Below are 15,317 nucleotides of genomic sequence, written 5' to 3' on the forward strand. Positions count from 1 at the left end.
GGTTCCCATTAATTGATTTCAATTCCGTTTGAACCGTGTTCAAACACGACTGATCTACTTCAGGTTGAGCAACTCATGATGGCAACCGACCAGGATTCTCAGACAAATCCAATATCCATTATCATATGACTACTGACTTTCGTATATGTATGATCATAATCACAGATCCAAGAAAGGGTGAGACAAACAGAACAATCATTTGTCACTTGTCAGAATGAAACAACACTAGCTAAAGAAATCAAATCTGGGAAACACACAAACTTATTGATGATTGTTCAACGGAGTAGGTTTTTCTTCATATTCGAAAAGTCCACGAATCCTTAAGAGCAATGCAACAGACACGTAGCCTTTTCCAAATCACAAGAAGATATGTCTCAGGCACACTTGCAAAGCTCAGCTACGAAGTTACTTTAAATTGTCAAAAACTTGCTTCTCCAGAGTATGGTGTTTGCTGAGCTTGAAAAACCTACTTGCCTGCAGGAGAAGAGAAGAAAACATACAGTCTATCTTAACTTTTTGTAGGACAAAAAGAAGACGAGACAGATAAATAGATTGTGTATCTTGAGTAGAATTATCCTATCACACGTGATAGCGGCCTCCTGTACCTGCAAAATTGATCGGTTCAACTAAAAGTTAAGACTGCAATCGCGTCAAGAACTTTCAGGCCCTTTTATCATGTTGCATCGACCAACAATCTTTCGAAAATCATCAAGACTTAGCTGCAATGAAACCAGTTAGCAAAATATAAATTGTATTCACTGAAGATTGAAACATAAACCGGAATGTATTCATCGCAATATTGGCAAACTAGGTAGAGTCTAGACACATGACCATGATCCACGTTTCCCATTTACACAAATATCTCAACACATTCTTCTATATTTTTCAATATATGAAAGCAACAGAAAATGGAAGGATAACTAGTATCCTGGGTTCCTCAGTTTACAGGAATATTTACATGTAGGTGAGTTAAGAGATTTTGTTTCTATTTCTCTTTTTTCTTTTCTTTTGGTGTCTTAGGGAGCACCAGATCAGGATCTTACCAGAAACTCTAAAAAAAGTGTAAAATAAGAAGTGCTTCATTTGCATCTAACCCTTCAATTACTTCTCTACCCTTCTTTAATTTTTTGTTTTGTTTATTTACCAACAATTTAGGAGATCAAAATTACTGGTCAGTATTTTTTTCTCTGTCAAACAAAGAAATAAAGCTCATAAAGCTGAAGGAACTGACCTTCCCATCTCCATCACTATCAAAGCAATGAATCATATCAGCCAACTCCTTCTCAGTCCACATAAAATCATGAGCAATTGCTACTCTTTCTATATCCCTCTTGGTTATGCCCTCTTTCCATGCATCTGCAAGCCAATACTCCTTTCATCAATGACCAAAAATACCTTCGAGGAAAACAGAGCAATACCATGAGTAGGGGCATTCCCTTTTTTGGATAGATACGAAGATCTAAAACTAAGGTCCACCTAGACCAATCAAATCATATAGGTCTCAACTAAACTGAAGTCTCAGCACAAAAATACTCTAGTTTTTTCCAAGTGAAAAGCAACATATATGCTAATATGAACGTTAAAAATTCATGCCGGCATTTCTCAAATGTTAGAAATTCTTTTTTCCCCTCCCCCCATAGGTTTTAATATGGCTTCCATTGTGTATTTTGAACGCACATGAAAAACTCTCTCTCTCTCTCTCTCTCTCTCTCTCTCTCTCTCTCTCTCTCTCTCATGCACACATACACAGAAAAATCTGGCAGCAGAAATTACCATCAAACAGAAAGAAATGCACGACCAGTTCATCTTCTGTCATTTGCAGCCGACTAGAAAACAACTGACCACGAATGAAATGTAAACCATATGCAGTAAGAGAAGGAAGAAGAAGATAAAGGAAAAAGATTCATGCACATAATACTAATTTTGGGCCCAAAAAACGAACAGATTTCTTCTTCTTCTTTCCTGCATCTTCCTGAACATGGCTAGCTCCCTTCGTTTCAATAAGAGTAGAATTTACTGCATCAAATTCAGAGCATTTTGAAGGCCCACTATGTACCACACCCGGAATTCCTGCAGAACCTTGCAGTGAAAGAGCAATGGCCTGTATATGAATGCTAAAGAATCAGTATACTGTTTTCATACAATCATGTAAGGCAATTACTGCACCAGTTGCTTAATGGTCTATACTCACACAGCCACTCAACCTAGACCTGGCAACGGGGAGAAAAGATTTTATTATAGAGATTCGGGAACCCATTGAAACTTACCTGCAACAATGCATCGTCATCATCATTGTAATCCGGCTCACTCAACAACTTTTTAGCGGGAACTTTCTTCTTAGGTTTAGAACCTTTAGTCTTCACCTGGTGTAAAAGGCCAAAAGGAAAATATTGAGAAACTAGGTCGAGGCAGAGCGCCAAAGTACATGGCTATGTGATAGAGAATTACTGAGTGGAAATAAAGCCAAATAAACGGGAACTGGTAGAAACTCACTCTAATCCTAAATAAAATGAAAGGGCGTGGAACGCTTTGTACTAATTATCTACCCCGTTAAAGTTACTTATGTGAGAGTTCCTTCTCTTACTCTAAAGTCGTAATGCAGCATGTTTCAATCTAAAGCTCGATTGGTTTTCTAAAAATGAGATGACGAAATTTCAGAAAGGAACAATTTTTACTCCCTTCTACAAGTCTTATCATCTATCGCTAATCTTCTGCTGAGAATATAAACGCATATGGGTTCTTCGAGTGAGGGTTTGGCATACCATATTGAGATATCACTTAGCCCAAACGTTTAAGCTTATAGATTTAGGTAAAACAATATTTCATTAAAGACTCACTCGACGTAAGTCTTAGCCACTCAAATTCACGCCTGTATATTCCGAACTTATCCAAAGCTCCCTCTATAGAAAGCAGGAACTCTTTATTTCCTCCTGACCCTGGATGAAAGATACCAGTACAATGCATCACAGTATCATTATTCACGATATCACTAACCACGGCAATTTTTTGTGACTGGTTTTCATTAAATTTTATGACAAACTAGTTGGAGAATAAATGGATAGCAAATTGAAACGCACAAAGTTTTTCTCATAGTAAATCACACACACAAACGCACCGAGATGAAAGAATCAACCTTTTTTCTGCGTGACCCGGAAGATGTTTCACCTAAATAATCATCACCATCCTCATTCGCTTCCTCCCCGTTCGACGAACTCAGACTCTCCTCTACCTCATCAGGTCTATAATCATTATCTTCATCGTCGTCATCCCCATCGTCCTCAACCTTCCATTTCCTGAGTTTCCTCTTCTTCTTCGTCTTCGTCTTCTCGTCGCTCACTTTTTGAGCTGAACCCCACAACGATGAAGCAATCTTGGGCAGGCCCAGAGCCTCCAATCTCGCCCTGTTTTCTGCAATTCTTGATAGCCTCTGATTCTCGTACTCAGCCCCGCCATTGCTGATTGGGGTTCGTGATTCACTGTCTTCGGGGTTCTGTGTAGGCATTTCGGGTTGTTTCTTTTTTTTTTTTTACACCATTTTGGGTTGTTTCGAGAGTTCTGAAACTTTTCTAAAATATTTATTTGGACCTCCTCTACTTTAATTGCATTGCCAAGGGGAAAAAAAGCCTTATCCAAAATATCTGCTGGGCTAAAGCCATGCATAGAGATAGAAGCCCAAAGTACTCTTAGTACATCCAAATAGACCATACACCTTGTACAAATAGCTAACATAACAGAACCCAACAACAAGCCCGTGTCTTGACAGAAAACAACCCAATAAGAAGATAAAATTTGTTCATCCGGCCCTTTTTTTTTTATTTATTTTTATTTAAAGTAAATGTTTTATCACTAAGAAATTTTATAAAAATAAACACATAATTGATATAATATATTAAATTATAAAACTATTTTATTATAAAATAAATATAATATATTATAACAAACCATATCAATTTATAAATTTATTTTTATAAAATCTTTGTATGCTAAAGCACTTATCTATTTTTAATCGTTTGAAGATTATCGTTATAACTTAAGTGGCCCGGCTGGCATGATCTCAATTATTATGATGTTCTTAATCAATGGTTTTCAATTAAGTCAAAAAACACGATCATTCTTAATCTTAACAAAAGCATTAGTTACATCTTATCATTATAATTTCGGTTGGGGTATGATAATAAGACCATGTTACACGGCCATTTTGGTCCGAAATCCTCCATACTTTTTTGACTCATGATTTTACCTTTTTTTTTATTATTATTATCTTACTGATCATCTTTCACCTTTTCTTCGATTTTCTCACTTCCAATAATTTCAACGCATTATTATTCGGCTTCAGTACTAGTGGTTGACCTAGTTTATACAAACTCTATATAGATCATTAAATTCCAAAGTGATATTGCTAATTCAAATAGGAATATATTTAAATGTCAACCTTAATCAGGAGAGACAGAGACAGGTGATCCACTGGCACAAGGCCCTCATATCCCACCAACCATCACGTTTAGGGTTTCGTTTTCATGGCCAAAGGTTTTAAGGTCACTGGTCAACTTGTTTGAGCTGTGTGAACTACAATAAAAGAAGAAAGTCAATCTCTTATCTTCTAGCCGAAAGCACTAAAATAATTGAAGAAAGCTGTCCCCGATTATTTCTCCGGGCATGCAACAACCACTCATAGACAAAAGGCCCAAAAGTGGAATTCTCATAACCTTTTTCTTGATCGCTTGAGGATTTGTAATTTGTTTAAACTTCCTCTTCGATCTTGCGCATATATACGTGTCTACTTGTATCGCGTAACATTACGTGCGTATTGCGTATTGCAAGAAACATGATATCGGGAAGAAAATTACATATATATGATATATACTACATGCGTATTGCGTAACATTTCGTGCTGATCCATTAATCGTTCATGGAATGGAAATTAATTACATGTTGGATATGGTGTCAATAATCATCAGGTCATGATCATTGACCAAAGAAGAAAAGTTTTGTACCAATTACTAAATCAATCCAAGCTAAGTATTTGAACATAAATAAAAAGTATAATGTAGAAAGGAATCGAAAAAGAAGAAGAAAAAAGTATGAACGAGACGTGAGAAGTGAGTGTTGGGGTTGACCTTGATCATAGATATTTCCAGGTAACAAAGATAATATAACATATATGGAGATAATAGAAGGCCAGGGAAATAAAAAGCAACAGAACTACAATTGATATCGATGGTACGTATGTAGCCAACCCAGCCATGCCAAGTGATCTTGTGGAGCCAAAACTCCACCTAATATATCAGAGAGAGAGAGAGTCGTGAGCATGAAGAAGAAAAGGAAAACCAATGGGAGTGACTGTGTGTGTGTGTAATTATCATAGGGCCTACCATAAGTAGCTTTTGAAAACCATATGAGTGGTTACTTTTTGGTTTTTGATACGAAAGAAATGTGTGGGATGCAAGGAATGCGTTGTTTCCAAGCTGACTACGAAAAATGAGAAAGAGAAAGAAAGACATAGAAATAAATAATATATATAAAAAGAAAAAACATATGGAAGGAAACTTAAAGAAAGAGTTGGGAAGATATGGTGGGCAAGCATCTAAAAAAGTTAAGGGGAGAGAGAGAGAGAGATGTTAAATTAAAAGAATGTCTGATCAGAAAACCTTAGCTTTTCTTGCACACGCACAACCATGCACGCAGCACATCTATCTCATCCCCCACACCATTTTCCACCTCACAACACCTTTTGGCTTTTCTTTTTATTGCTTTCCTTTGCCATTTGCTTTGGATGCTGATCACATGGTTTTTGGCTTTATCCCGGTAGTACTGTGGTTAATTTGTTTTTAAAATTCTACTTATTATCTTTTGCATTTCTTGATCTTTTGTAGTTAACCTATTTTTCTTTATCTTCTTGATCAAGAGTTAAAACGTACAATATGATCGATGGTATGTGCATGCCATGTGAACAAGGAAACCCTTATTCCCTATACTACGTACTTAAAAATATAATTATCGCTCATGATCGATCGTTTAATTGGATCGATATTAATAGTACTGTGCAACCACGGTCTCGAATTAAAGATGCAGCTTGAAAATGAAGGTTCGAAGTTTTAAAATACATATATATACTAATTAAACTCCAAGACTAATAATGCATGCATGGTTTCATTAGTGACGCGTTGGTAGTACGTCGTAGTATATATGGAATACCCACTAATTAGAACTATGCATGGAATTAAAGATCGAAGAGAAAAGGATTTAAATATATATATATATATATATATATATATATATATATATATATAATGACTTATGTTTTAAGAAAACAAAGATGTTCTAAATTTCTAAAGACTGTACAACGATAAATATTACGTTGATGAGGATCGAGGAAGTGAGATCATGTGGGGTAACAAATTTAAATTTCTAAGCACTTCGGCCAGCAATATTCTTAATTAACCATGGCAATGGGGTCCCATATGCTTTAATTCTGTACCATATAGAAGATTTCAGAAATTGGTATGAGATTGTGGCTTTTAATGGACTGAAAGTGGTCGTTTATCAACTAGGCTGGCTTTATTTCAGTGACCCACCCAACATTTTCGAACTTTGAAGAGGACAAAAGCTGCCAAATTGGCTTTGAGTCTTTAGCATATCTTTGTTCTTCATAATAACTGAATCCCTCACTCCTAGGAGGCTTCTGCAAGACAAAAGTGCTTACCTCAATTCCTTAATGGAAAGTTGTTTATCATTATGTATGCTTTCCAAGGAAGGGTGATTTTATGGAGGTCTTAAAAAAAGTTACACTTTTATGGGCTTCCATATCTATAAGATGCTTCGATGGTGCTCGATTTCTCTCTCTCTCTCTCTCTCTTCTCTTCTCTTCCCTCTGTCGGAATCTGCTTTCAACTACTGAGGTGACTAAAGGCAACATTAATGGCAGGTCCATACTGGCGGGATTGAATTTGAGTTTCTGGAGAATGATAAAAGGAAAGTCTCTTTTCTTTTTATTTGCTATGTTCTTTCCCTTTCTTCTCACAAATGGGCCACGTTGAGACTAAGAAAAAAAACACATAAAGACCATATATACCATTTGAGGATCATTTCGGTATTTTGATCATCAAGTCCATGATCTTTTATATATTCCTTTTTGAGTACCGAATTAGGATCCAAAATCCCTCCAACCCTTATTGCCAGCTTGGATAAAGACAGAACAAATATCTGTTTAGTATTCTTGCCCATTAATGCTTTGAAGTTTTTTCTGTGCTCATTGAAAGCAACTCAGGCTCAACACTGAAGTGGGGATGAACCAAGTTTGTGGAAGGCAAGGGTTCCACCTCGATCTACAAATTACTATAACACATGCTTAAGCTGACAATGACTCTACGACGTTGCCTTTTACAAGCCTATTTGTGGAATACAAAAAGTTGGCTTTGTTACTAGCTACATGACCATATATTCCTTGCGTCTTCAACCATGCATCTATATTTTCTGCAGCTAGCGTTTCCACAACTAATGTCTCATTATTGCATCAAAAGGGAAGCATGCGTTGGCTTTGTTCCACCATTTGGCTTTGCCTCTCAAATTAAGTAGATAGCTAGGGAATCTAACAGTTGAATGAGGTAGCATTTGGGTAACTTTCTCAATGTATGGAAACTACGTGATCTTTAGGGATAGCCCCAATGCCATTGGCCGGCGAGAAAGACAAGAAAAATCTTGTCGTGGGTTCAACAAAATAGTAAAAGGTGGTTGGGGAAAATGCAGGCTCACTACTTGAAAAGCTAGCATACACAAATGTGCCAAGAACTTAATTTGAAACCAAGTTCTTGCAAATAATTATTCAGTCCTTGAAGATGAATGGTCCGGTGCATATTCTTTTTGCTTTGGTTGAAGCACAAAAGTGGTACTAAAACTGATCGATTGATGCAAAAATCCCAAAAGAAAATCATTTGCTTAAATACTCAAAATATCTCCTTTCATTTAATAATTTAGACCTTTTCCAAGTTTAGAAATTGGAATCTTGAAAGGAGTGGTCGCTAGAAAAATAAACAAACTTGATGAACATGATCATGCTAGTACTCTTTGATCAAGAGAAAAGAAAAATGAACCCCACCAATTTGGATTGATCACGAGGTAGTATTTGTTGAAGGAAAGAAACAAAGTGCATGGAGAAGAACGAGAAAGGAAATCCAATGCTCAGATTCGCAATCTATTGTATGAATTGAGTGTAAGTCTTCCCAATTAATTTAGATAAAAGATCTCTAGTATGTTGAACTGAATTCAGACCCAGAACATGAAGAACAATGTGGCAATATTTTGAGGCATTTATGAACTATATATTCAACATTATAATATTTTAATGTTGTATAAATCTCACACACTCATTTAAAAAAAAAAAAAAAAAAAGGACTGAAACTCACTAATATTCAAATATAAGTTTTTTTCAAATAGGTTCAAATTTATCCATCTTTTAAAAAAATGCTTGGAATTCCCAAAGTGTAGCCACGAAAATATAATTTATTTAAGAATTGAAAAATAAAAGGAAACCTTCTCAATCATTCAACAGTAACTCTTTTCGCTATAGCCTACTTTTACATGATCAAACGTTGAAAGTTCAAATACGGTAATGATCTAACGGTCAGGATCACTTGGTAAAAGGAATTAATTGGGTAGCCCATTGTGGAGGGGCACGTTCTTTCCCACCGAACTGATCCTGGCAGTGGTGGGGCCCTCATCCGAACTGTTCCGTTTTCGGACCGTAGATCTTTGGATTATATCATATGTACACGCATCAACGAGTTTTGTTGTACACCATCCGTACACGTGGCATGATGTAAGATTGTGACCATTCGTTCTTCTTTTGGGTCCCACTGACAAGTTGCTGTGAGGTCGATAAATCATATGTCACTTTCTATCTTACTGTCCCCCAGCAAATGCTACACTTGAGACAACCAGTCGCAGTCGTCCGATTGTTTTTTTTTATTTATTTTTTGGGTGTCTAATTAAATACCATAGCTATTTTAATTTTTAGTGCTTCGTTACTCTTCTTTCGTGCCAAGTAATTATCCCAAATAAAATGGGAAAATGAGTTTATAAAATACTTTAAAAGCAGATAAGCATGAAGAATTCTGGACAGAATATGTGCATCATCAAAATAATTGTATAAATTTATAAATTAATGTAATTTAATATAATATATCAAATTATAAAATTAATTTTAATATAAAATAAATCTAACATATTATATAAAATTAATTTATAAGGTTATTTTTATAAAATTTATTTGTGACTGTAATGCTTTTTTTATATAAAGTAGGCACTTTTCAATATCCAAGAGATATCACACTAAATTCTTCTAATTAAACATTGCTATGTGTGTGTATATATATTATTGATTAATTTCCATTCCTTTAAAATACACATTTTAAAAAATTATTAAAAAAATTTCATCTACCTTATTATTTTAATGGTTGGTTACCCTCTAAGGACTATTATTTAGAGACATTAATTATATTATCATAAAAATATATCCGCTAACATGATAACTTCTTTTAAGGTTATTGATTTTTTTTTTTTAAATGAAAAACTGATTTCATTCATTCACCATAGAAAGAGAAAAGTTACTACTATAACCGAATACATACAGAAAAATTCTTGAGTCACAAGCCAACTGTTGCATTCGAAACTCTATAAATACACAAAAATCCTTTGTAAATAGTATGGTCTCGACCATATATATTTAAAAAATGATAAATATTAAACTCTTTATTCAACTATATTTCAAAGGAGTAACATTTTCCTTTTTAAATAGCTTATAAAAATAATATTACTTTTCATAAATAGCCTTATTTATGAGACGTGTAGAAAATATTGTACATGTATCGTATTATTTATTTATTTATTTAATGTACCATAATAACATTAAATTATTGTGGTGGTTTTTAACAAATACATATTTAAAATAAAAGCTTCCAAGTTGCTAAAAGAGTTTAATTAAACTAATTAATTGCGCCTCCAATAGTACGTAACCCATGTGATTTCATCACTGGAGTCATTAAAAAAATAAAAAATAAAAACCCACCAAACAAACCGCAGCTTCAATGTATAATAAAGTAAGTATTAGCATGCATAGCAAAAATATAGCATTCATAATGTCTACAAATATACAGCAATATAATAAAAGCACACAGATAATTTAATCATATATGGTACACACCATTATTTTTAACATTAAGCAGAAGATATCACAACCATTGATGAAGTTCTGCTGATGCATGATGCATTTGAGGGAACCTTGAGACCTTCAACTCCAAAAATCTATGAACATGGGATCTGCCTCAGTTCCTATTTGGATGCTTAGAATAAATTGCATCAAATGGGTAGGATAAGTTGTGGATTTCAATGTTAATAAGTATTGGAATTAACTTTTTCTTATTGAAAAAGGGATAATGATCCATCTTCACTGCTGTAAAGCCATAAAGGATTTGAAAACGGCCGCAATTTGTTGAGACAAAACAGACATGGAAAGAGGGAAATAAGTTGGCCATAAAGGGACTCAAATCTGGCTAAAGATATGTATCTGCTTTAGGCAAATTTCCAATGGAAATGATGAAGCAGACAAGGGGGATTGAAACAAGTATACACGGTAATTTGAATCAAATCATCATAATAAGAGAGTTCAGATCTCTCTATGCTGAAATTTTTGGTGGCTTAGCTAGAACTAAACTAAAGTTCTCACCAAAATAAGGGAAATGAAAGTGACATTAGCTCATGTGGAAAAGAAACTCCACATCGATAATCATGTTTCAACTAATTCTTAAGGAGTAGTTATCCCATTCAACCATGAGCATATGATACTGGCAAAAGCTCTTCCCCTTTTCTCAGGGTAGGTATGGAAGAAATATAACAATAATGAACAATGAGTGCAAGAGGAAATATGCAGAGAATAAATGCTTTTGTTGGATCTCTTTTCCTAAAATTCACCATGACCGAAAGTTTTGGCTCTCTGCCTATTAGACAATGAATAATTGAGTGTAAAGTGGCTCCAGAAATGATAAGAACACCAGCTGAACAACCAAATTCGGCAACAATTTTGGAATATCACTACACGTACGCCTAAAATTCTCTCACAATTGTTCCCTAGAATTGTTCAAGCTGGAGCATTGAAGGTCACAAATCAAATTGAACACAGTAAATGGGCCACAATGGAAAAACTTAAAGACGCTTATGCACCAAAAAAGGACATATATCAGCATGGTTAAATTCTTTTTTCTTCATGACTTGCGTTTCATTGCTGTCGAGTGTACAACAAACACTTACCACCACCTTAGACATGAAAAACGCCATTACAATAACACCCATAATCGAAGTAAGCGACTAAACATAAGCAACTGTACAGAGCCATCCAGTTACTAGAAATATTTGGTTTCTTGACTGAGAACAATAGGCCGGAAGGGCATAGACAATTAGCATAGGAGAACCACAGACGAGATAATTAAAAGGGAAAAAAAGGATCAACTAAAACAGTAAGTTATGAAGCACCTTAGCAATGAAAATTAATTTGTAGAACCAATTTCCAAAATGCTACCCCTCTCAGCACTTCCAAGCTGATACCGAGATAAGCTCTTTTCGCTGCCAGCAAAGAACAATCGAAGACTGTTTCTTCTCAACATAGAATCCCCGAACCGGAGTCCTCTGCACCACACACTCCGCTTGGGACTCGGTGAAGTTGCTGAATGTCAATGGGGAGAAACCAGATGACAAAAATATATTTTTCCAAGGAGATGTTCTATCAGGAGAACGGTGGCGACTAGTAACAATTTTCTCGATGCCCGGCTGAAGCACATACCTCTCAATCTTCTGCAAGGCGTCGAGGTTCATATTAACAGCGTCGAGCGATTCCAGCAGACCCATATAAGTTTGAACGGCGTGAATAATGTGGTGGGGGAATGGAACATCTGTTCGGTCGCAGCCTCTATCCATCGAGACCACAATTTTGGGCGAGAGCTGCTTTATGAAGCGGAGAACCAAAGGAAGGGATAATGGGTAATTCGGAAAGGAACCGATTGGCAGATTAACCGCAATTGCCTCAGTCTCTGAGACACGAAGGGGGAGTGGCCAAGAGCCGGAGTTCAACGATTCAAGGCTTACAATTTCGATCTCGAATGGAATGTTGATATCACTAGCAAAGTGTTTCAGATTTTCTTGAGTGAAACCGAGCTCGAGTTCATCGTGTGGTGATGGGGAAGTAAATGCAGTGATTTTAAGAGCCGGAGAACCGCCACTTCTCAAGGCGAGCTCTTGCATAAAAGAAGCCCATTGCCCACCAAACCCAATATCGAAGTCTATAACGTGAATTCTATCACAGCCTTCCAAGGCCTCTAGAAGAGCTTGATTACAGGTAAAATTGGCAAACTGAAGCACAGGGGAGGCCTCGGAGAACGATTTGTAAGCACCAATCTTGTAAATGAGACTAATGGGTGGTGGTTGCGACAAAGGCAAAGAATTACCACCGGTGTTCATTTGGAGGAGCAATTGCAAGGCCTCCATGAAATAGAAAGCAGCCCTTTGGAAAGGCTTACCAATCGGAGAGAGCTGGTGATTGAGCCGCGCCAATATCCCTTGCGCGAGTGCCGGGTTGCCGGTTTCGATCAGCTCTGCTGCCTTGAATAGCTGTTCAACTATCGCCTGCTGAAGAAGCTGCTGCTGCTGCTGCTGGCTCGCCAATTCATCGTGCATCATCTTCTGTCTCGCCACCATCTTCTGCCTCGCTGCTTCCCCCGCTTCCACAGTTAATGGCTGTCTCAGGCTATAGTGCTGCTGCTGTTGTCGCCGAACAGATAGCTCTTGACCAGAATCCGAGATAGGCACCTTCGGGATCTGACAATTTGCCCCAGTAGACCCAGAATTGAGCCTTTTCGACGGTGGCGGCGAGAGAAGGTGATGCTCTTGCAGTTGGGCATACGTCAGAGGCATAAACAAAGCCGGGTTTTGACCGTAATGAGCTTGATTCTGGTTTATCATGAACTGGGGATTGAATATCTGTGGCTTCTCATCCACGGCTTCAATTGCTTGCAGCTGTTGATGGAACACGCCCGAAGACAGCGAAACCGGTAAAAGATTACTTGCTGGGGCAGAGAAAAAAGGGTTCGGATTTGGATTGGGAGTTGAAACCGAACCAAGCCTTGCATTGCAGAAAGGAAACTCGGAAGAAGGAATAGGTAAAGACGGGTCAATGTTGGCCACAGAACCGGCAGTGGAAATGGGTTCAAAACCAAAGCCAGTAGCTTGATCTACGATGCCGAAGCCAGCGTTGAATTCTATATCCTGATGGGAGCCAATACTCCCACCCTGCAAGAGTTTGTTGAGTCCCACAGATGGGTCTTCAATATCCCCCATAATTAATCTGAGAATTGACTGCTCTTGGCCGGGCGAAGACTCAGACAACACACCCTCCCAATCCTCCATCCCCAGCCCACATTTTTCGCCTATGTCTAAGCCGGTATGGGAGGGGTTCTGGGAGGCTGCTGCTGCCGACGCTGCCGTTGCCGCCACGCCGGTGGTGTTGGTGGTGGTGTCAGTGGAGCCGCCGCTGCTGCCGCCGCCGCCGCCCCCGTTTCCGAGAGAGGAAGACAGGGTGGAGGTTGAAGTAGGAGGGCTGGGGCTTCTTCTAGTGTCAAGAACTGAGGTGGGCTCAGTGCCCACATAGCAATTTTCTTTGCCGGTGTGCCACTTTTGTGGTGGTTGTTGTTGTTGATGATGACGACGATGAAGCTGAGGCAATAAATCTGAAGACGCAGTAGTAGAGAAATCTAACACCCCCTTCCCTTGAAACTCCTCAAAGGTTAGGGGCATGGCCTTCATCTAAGAAACTGAATAAGTATGAGAACCACAATATCCACACCCTCGAGACCCCAAAAACCTCCAGTTTTTTTATTCTATTACAAGAACGTACACCCCCTTCCAAAGACTTTTCAAACCTCAAAATATGAGTAATGAGGCTCTGTCCGAAATTTATGAACAAGAACTCAATGATAGAGAGGCAAGACAGTAAAGGTAGAAACAAAATCAGATTTTGGAGAGTTGAAACTCTGACACAAATTAAAGACACTTGTTAGCATGCAGAGCTCAAGAAACCAATTCACCATATACACCTCTACTGCTGCTACTTCTTCTATGCTATGTGTTTGGGCTCTAAATTCTTATAATATAACACAAATCCATTTTTGGCATCACGTTCTTCTCCTTCTTGTGCCGCGGGGGATTTTTTTTTTAGAAAGCAAAAATGAAACAAAGACTTTGGTGGGGGTTTTCTTTCTCTTCTTCTTTGGAGCACTCTGTCTTCCTTGTGTTTTCTGCTATGGATGCGTGCAACATATAAAAGTGGTAAAGTACTTCTGTCTCTCTCTCTCTCTCTCTCTCTCTCTCTCTCTCTCGTTTATTTTATTATTATTATTTTTTTTTTCTCATTTACAAATTTTTTATGTGGCTTTTGTCTGTAGACGTAGTTATCTACACCTAGTCGGGTCTCTTTCAATCTCTCCATTCCCACGCTCACCCGTAGTGCTTTAAATGTAACATTAGCATCTTTATCTATTTAAAATGGTTTGTGAATCAAGTACTAGTAAAACTCTCAATAAATACCTTAGAATGTGTCACATTTTCTTCCTATAAATTCATTAATTTTATCAAAGTTTATGCTATAATCTTAAGAAAACATACATTTTACATTTTTAATCAAACTACTTTAACAAGTAACCCCATCCATCCACAAGGATGATTAAAAATATTTGCAATGATAAAGAAATTATTTGAAGAGAAATGTTTTGCCTCATTTAGTTATACAAATCATTTCAACTCGTCTCGTCTAGTTTATTATTACAAATTTTTGTAACTCACACACAAAATATAATAAATAATTTAATTTTTTAAAATTGTAAAATAAAAAATTATATTAAAAAATTATATTATATTTAATTTTTAACTCTTATATTATCTTATCTCATCTTCTCTATATAACCAAACGAGACATAGTCAAAAATAAATTTTATAAAAATATAAATTAATATAATTTAACGTGATAAATTAAATTATAAAATTTTTTTATTATAAAATATATCTAATAATATATAATATAAAATAAGAATACTTTCATATTTTCTAATAATAAATGAAATGTTTGATTAAAAAAAAAAACTTATTTCGATAAGATCTCTTCTTATCACTTCTCTTGTTTGAATATTGAATTAAGGACACCTTAATTTATTTGGCTGAAATAGAAGATGCACGTTTTGAAGAGGCGCGTGGCTCTCAGGTTTGGAAGTGTTATTTTTTCT

General features: G+C 36.7%; 2 protein-coding genes across 4 annotated transcripts; both read right to left on the reverse strand.

Annotated features, from left to right (window-relative positions):
• Positions 1–95: 95 nt before the first annotated feature.
• On the reverse strand, positions 96–3,568 carry LOC122292041. 3 transcript variants are annotated; one of them, XM_043100214.1, is made up of 7 exons: positions 3,116–3,566; positions 2,268–2,363; positions 1,943–2,101; positions 1,774–1,837; positions 1,232–1,356; positions 606–719; positions 96–474 (listed from the first exon to the last, which is right to left on the reverse strand). In XM_043100214.1, exons 1-6 carry the CDS (start codon positions 3,500–3,502, stop codon positions 651–653), a joined length of 900 nt encoding a protein of 299 aa, XP_042956148.1. In that variant the 5' UTR covers positions 3,503–3,566; the 3' UTR covers positions 96–474; positions 606–650. The 3 variants fall into 3 exon arrangements, with proteins under 3 accessions (XP_042956148.1, XP_042956149.1, XP_042956150.1); XM_043100215.1 differs by having other exon boundaries at positions 3,134–3,564; XM_043100216.1 differs by lacking the exons at positions 96–474; positions 606–719 and having other exon boundaries at positions 1,271–1,395; positions 3,116–3,568.
• A 7,662-nt stretch (positions 3,569–11,230) lies between these two features.
• On the reverse strand, positions 11,231–14,350 carry LOC122291830 (scarecrow-like protein 22). Its single transcript, XM_043099835.1, has one exon. It carries the CDS (start codon positions 13,843–13,845, stop codon positions 11,575–11,577), a length of 2,271 nt encoding a protein of 756 aa, XP_042955769.1. The 5' UTR covers positions 13,846–14,350; the 3' UTR covers positions 11,231–11,574.
• Positions 14,351–15,317: the final 967 nt, after the last annotated feature.

Source organism: Carya illinoinensis, chromosome 13 (genome assembly GCF_018687715.1).
Source record: "Carya illinoinensis cultivar Pawnee chromosome 13, C.illinoinensisPawnee_v1, whole genome shotgun sequence".
NCBI lineage: Eukaryota > Viridiplantae > Streptophyta > Magnoliopsida > Fagales > Juglandaceae > Carya > Carya illinoinensis.

Excerpts from the sequence above, each read along its gene's own strand:
- LOC122292041 (XM_043100214.1), bottom strand. The coding sequence starts at position 3,502 with ATGCCTACACAGAACCCCGAAGACAGTGAATCACGAACCCCAATCAGC. Across the intron at positions 1,838-1,942 it reads GAAAGAAGAAGAAGAAATCT|TTGTTTTCTAGTCGGCTGCA; the intron begins GTTCGTTTTTTG and ends ATTCGTGGTCAG. Across the intron at positions 1,357-1,773 it reads GCATTTCTTTCTGTTTGATG|ATGCATGGAAAGAGGGCATA; the intron begins GTAATTTCTGCT and ends ATTGGCTTGCAG.
- LOC122291830 (XM_043099835.1), bottom strand. The coding sequence starts at position 13,845 with ATGAAGGCCATGCCCCTAACCTTTGAGGAGTTTCAAGGGAAGGGGGTG.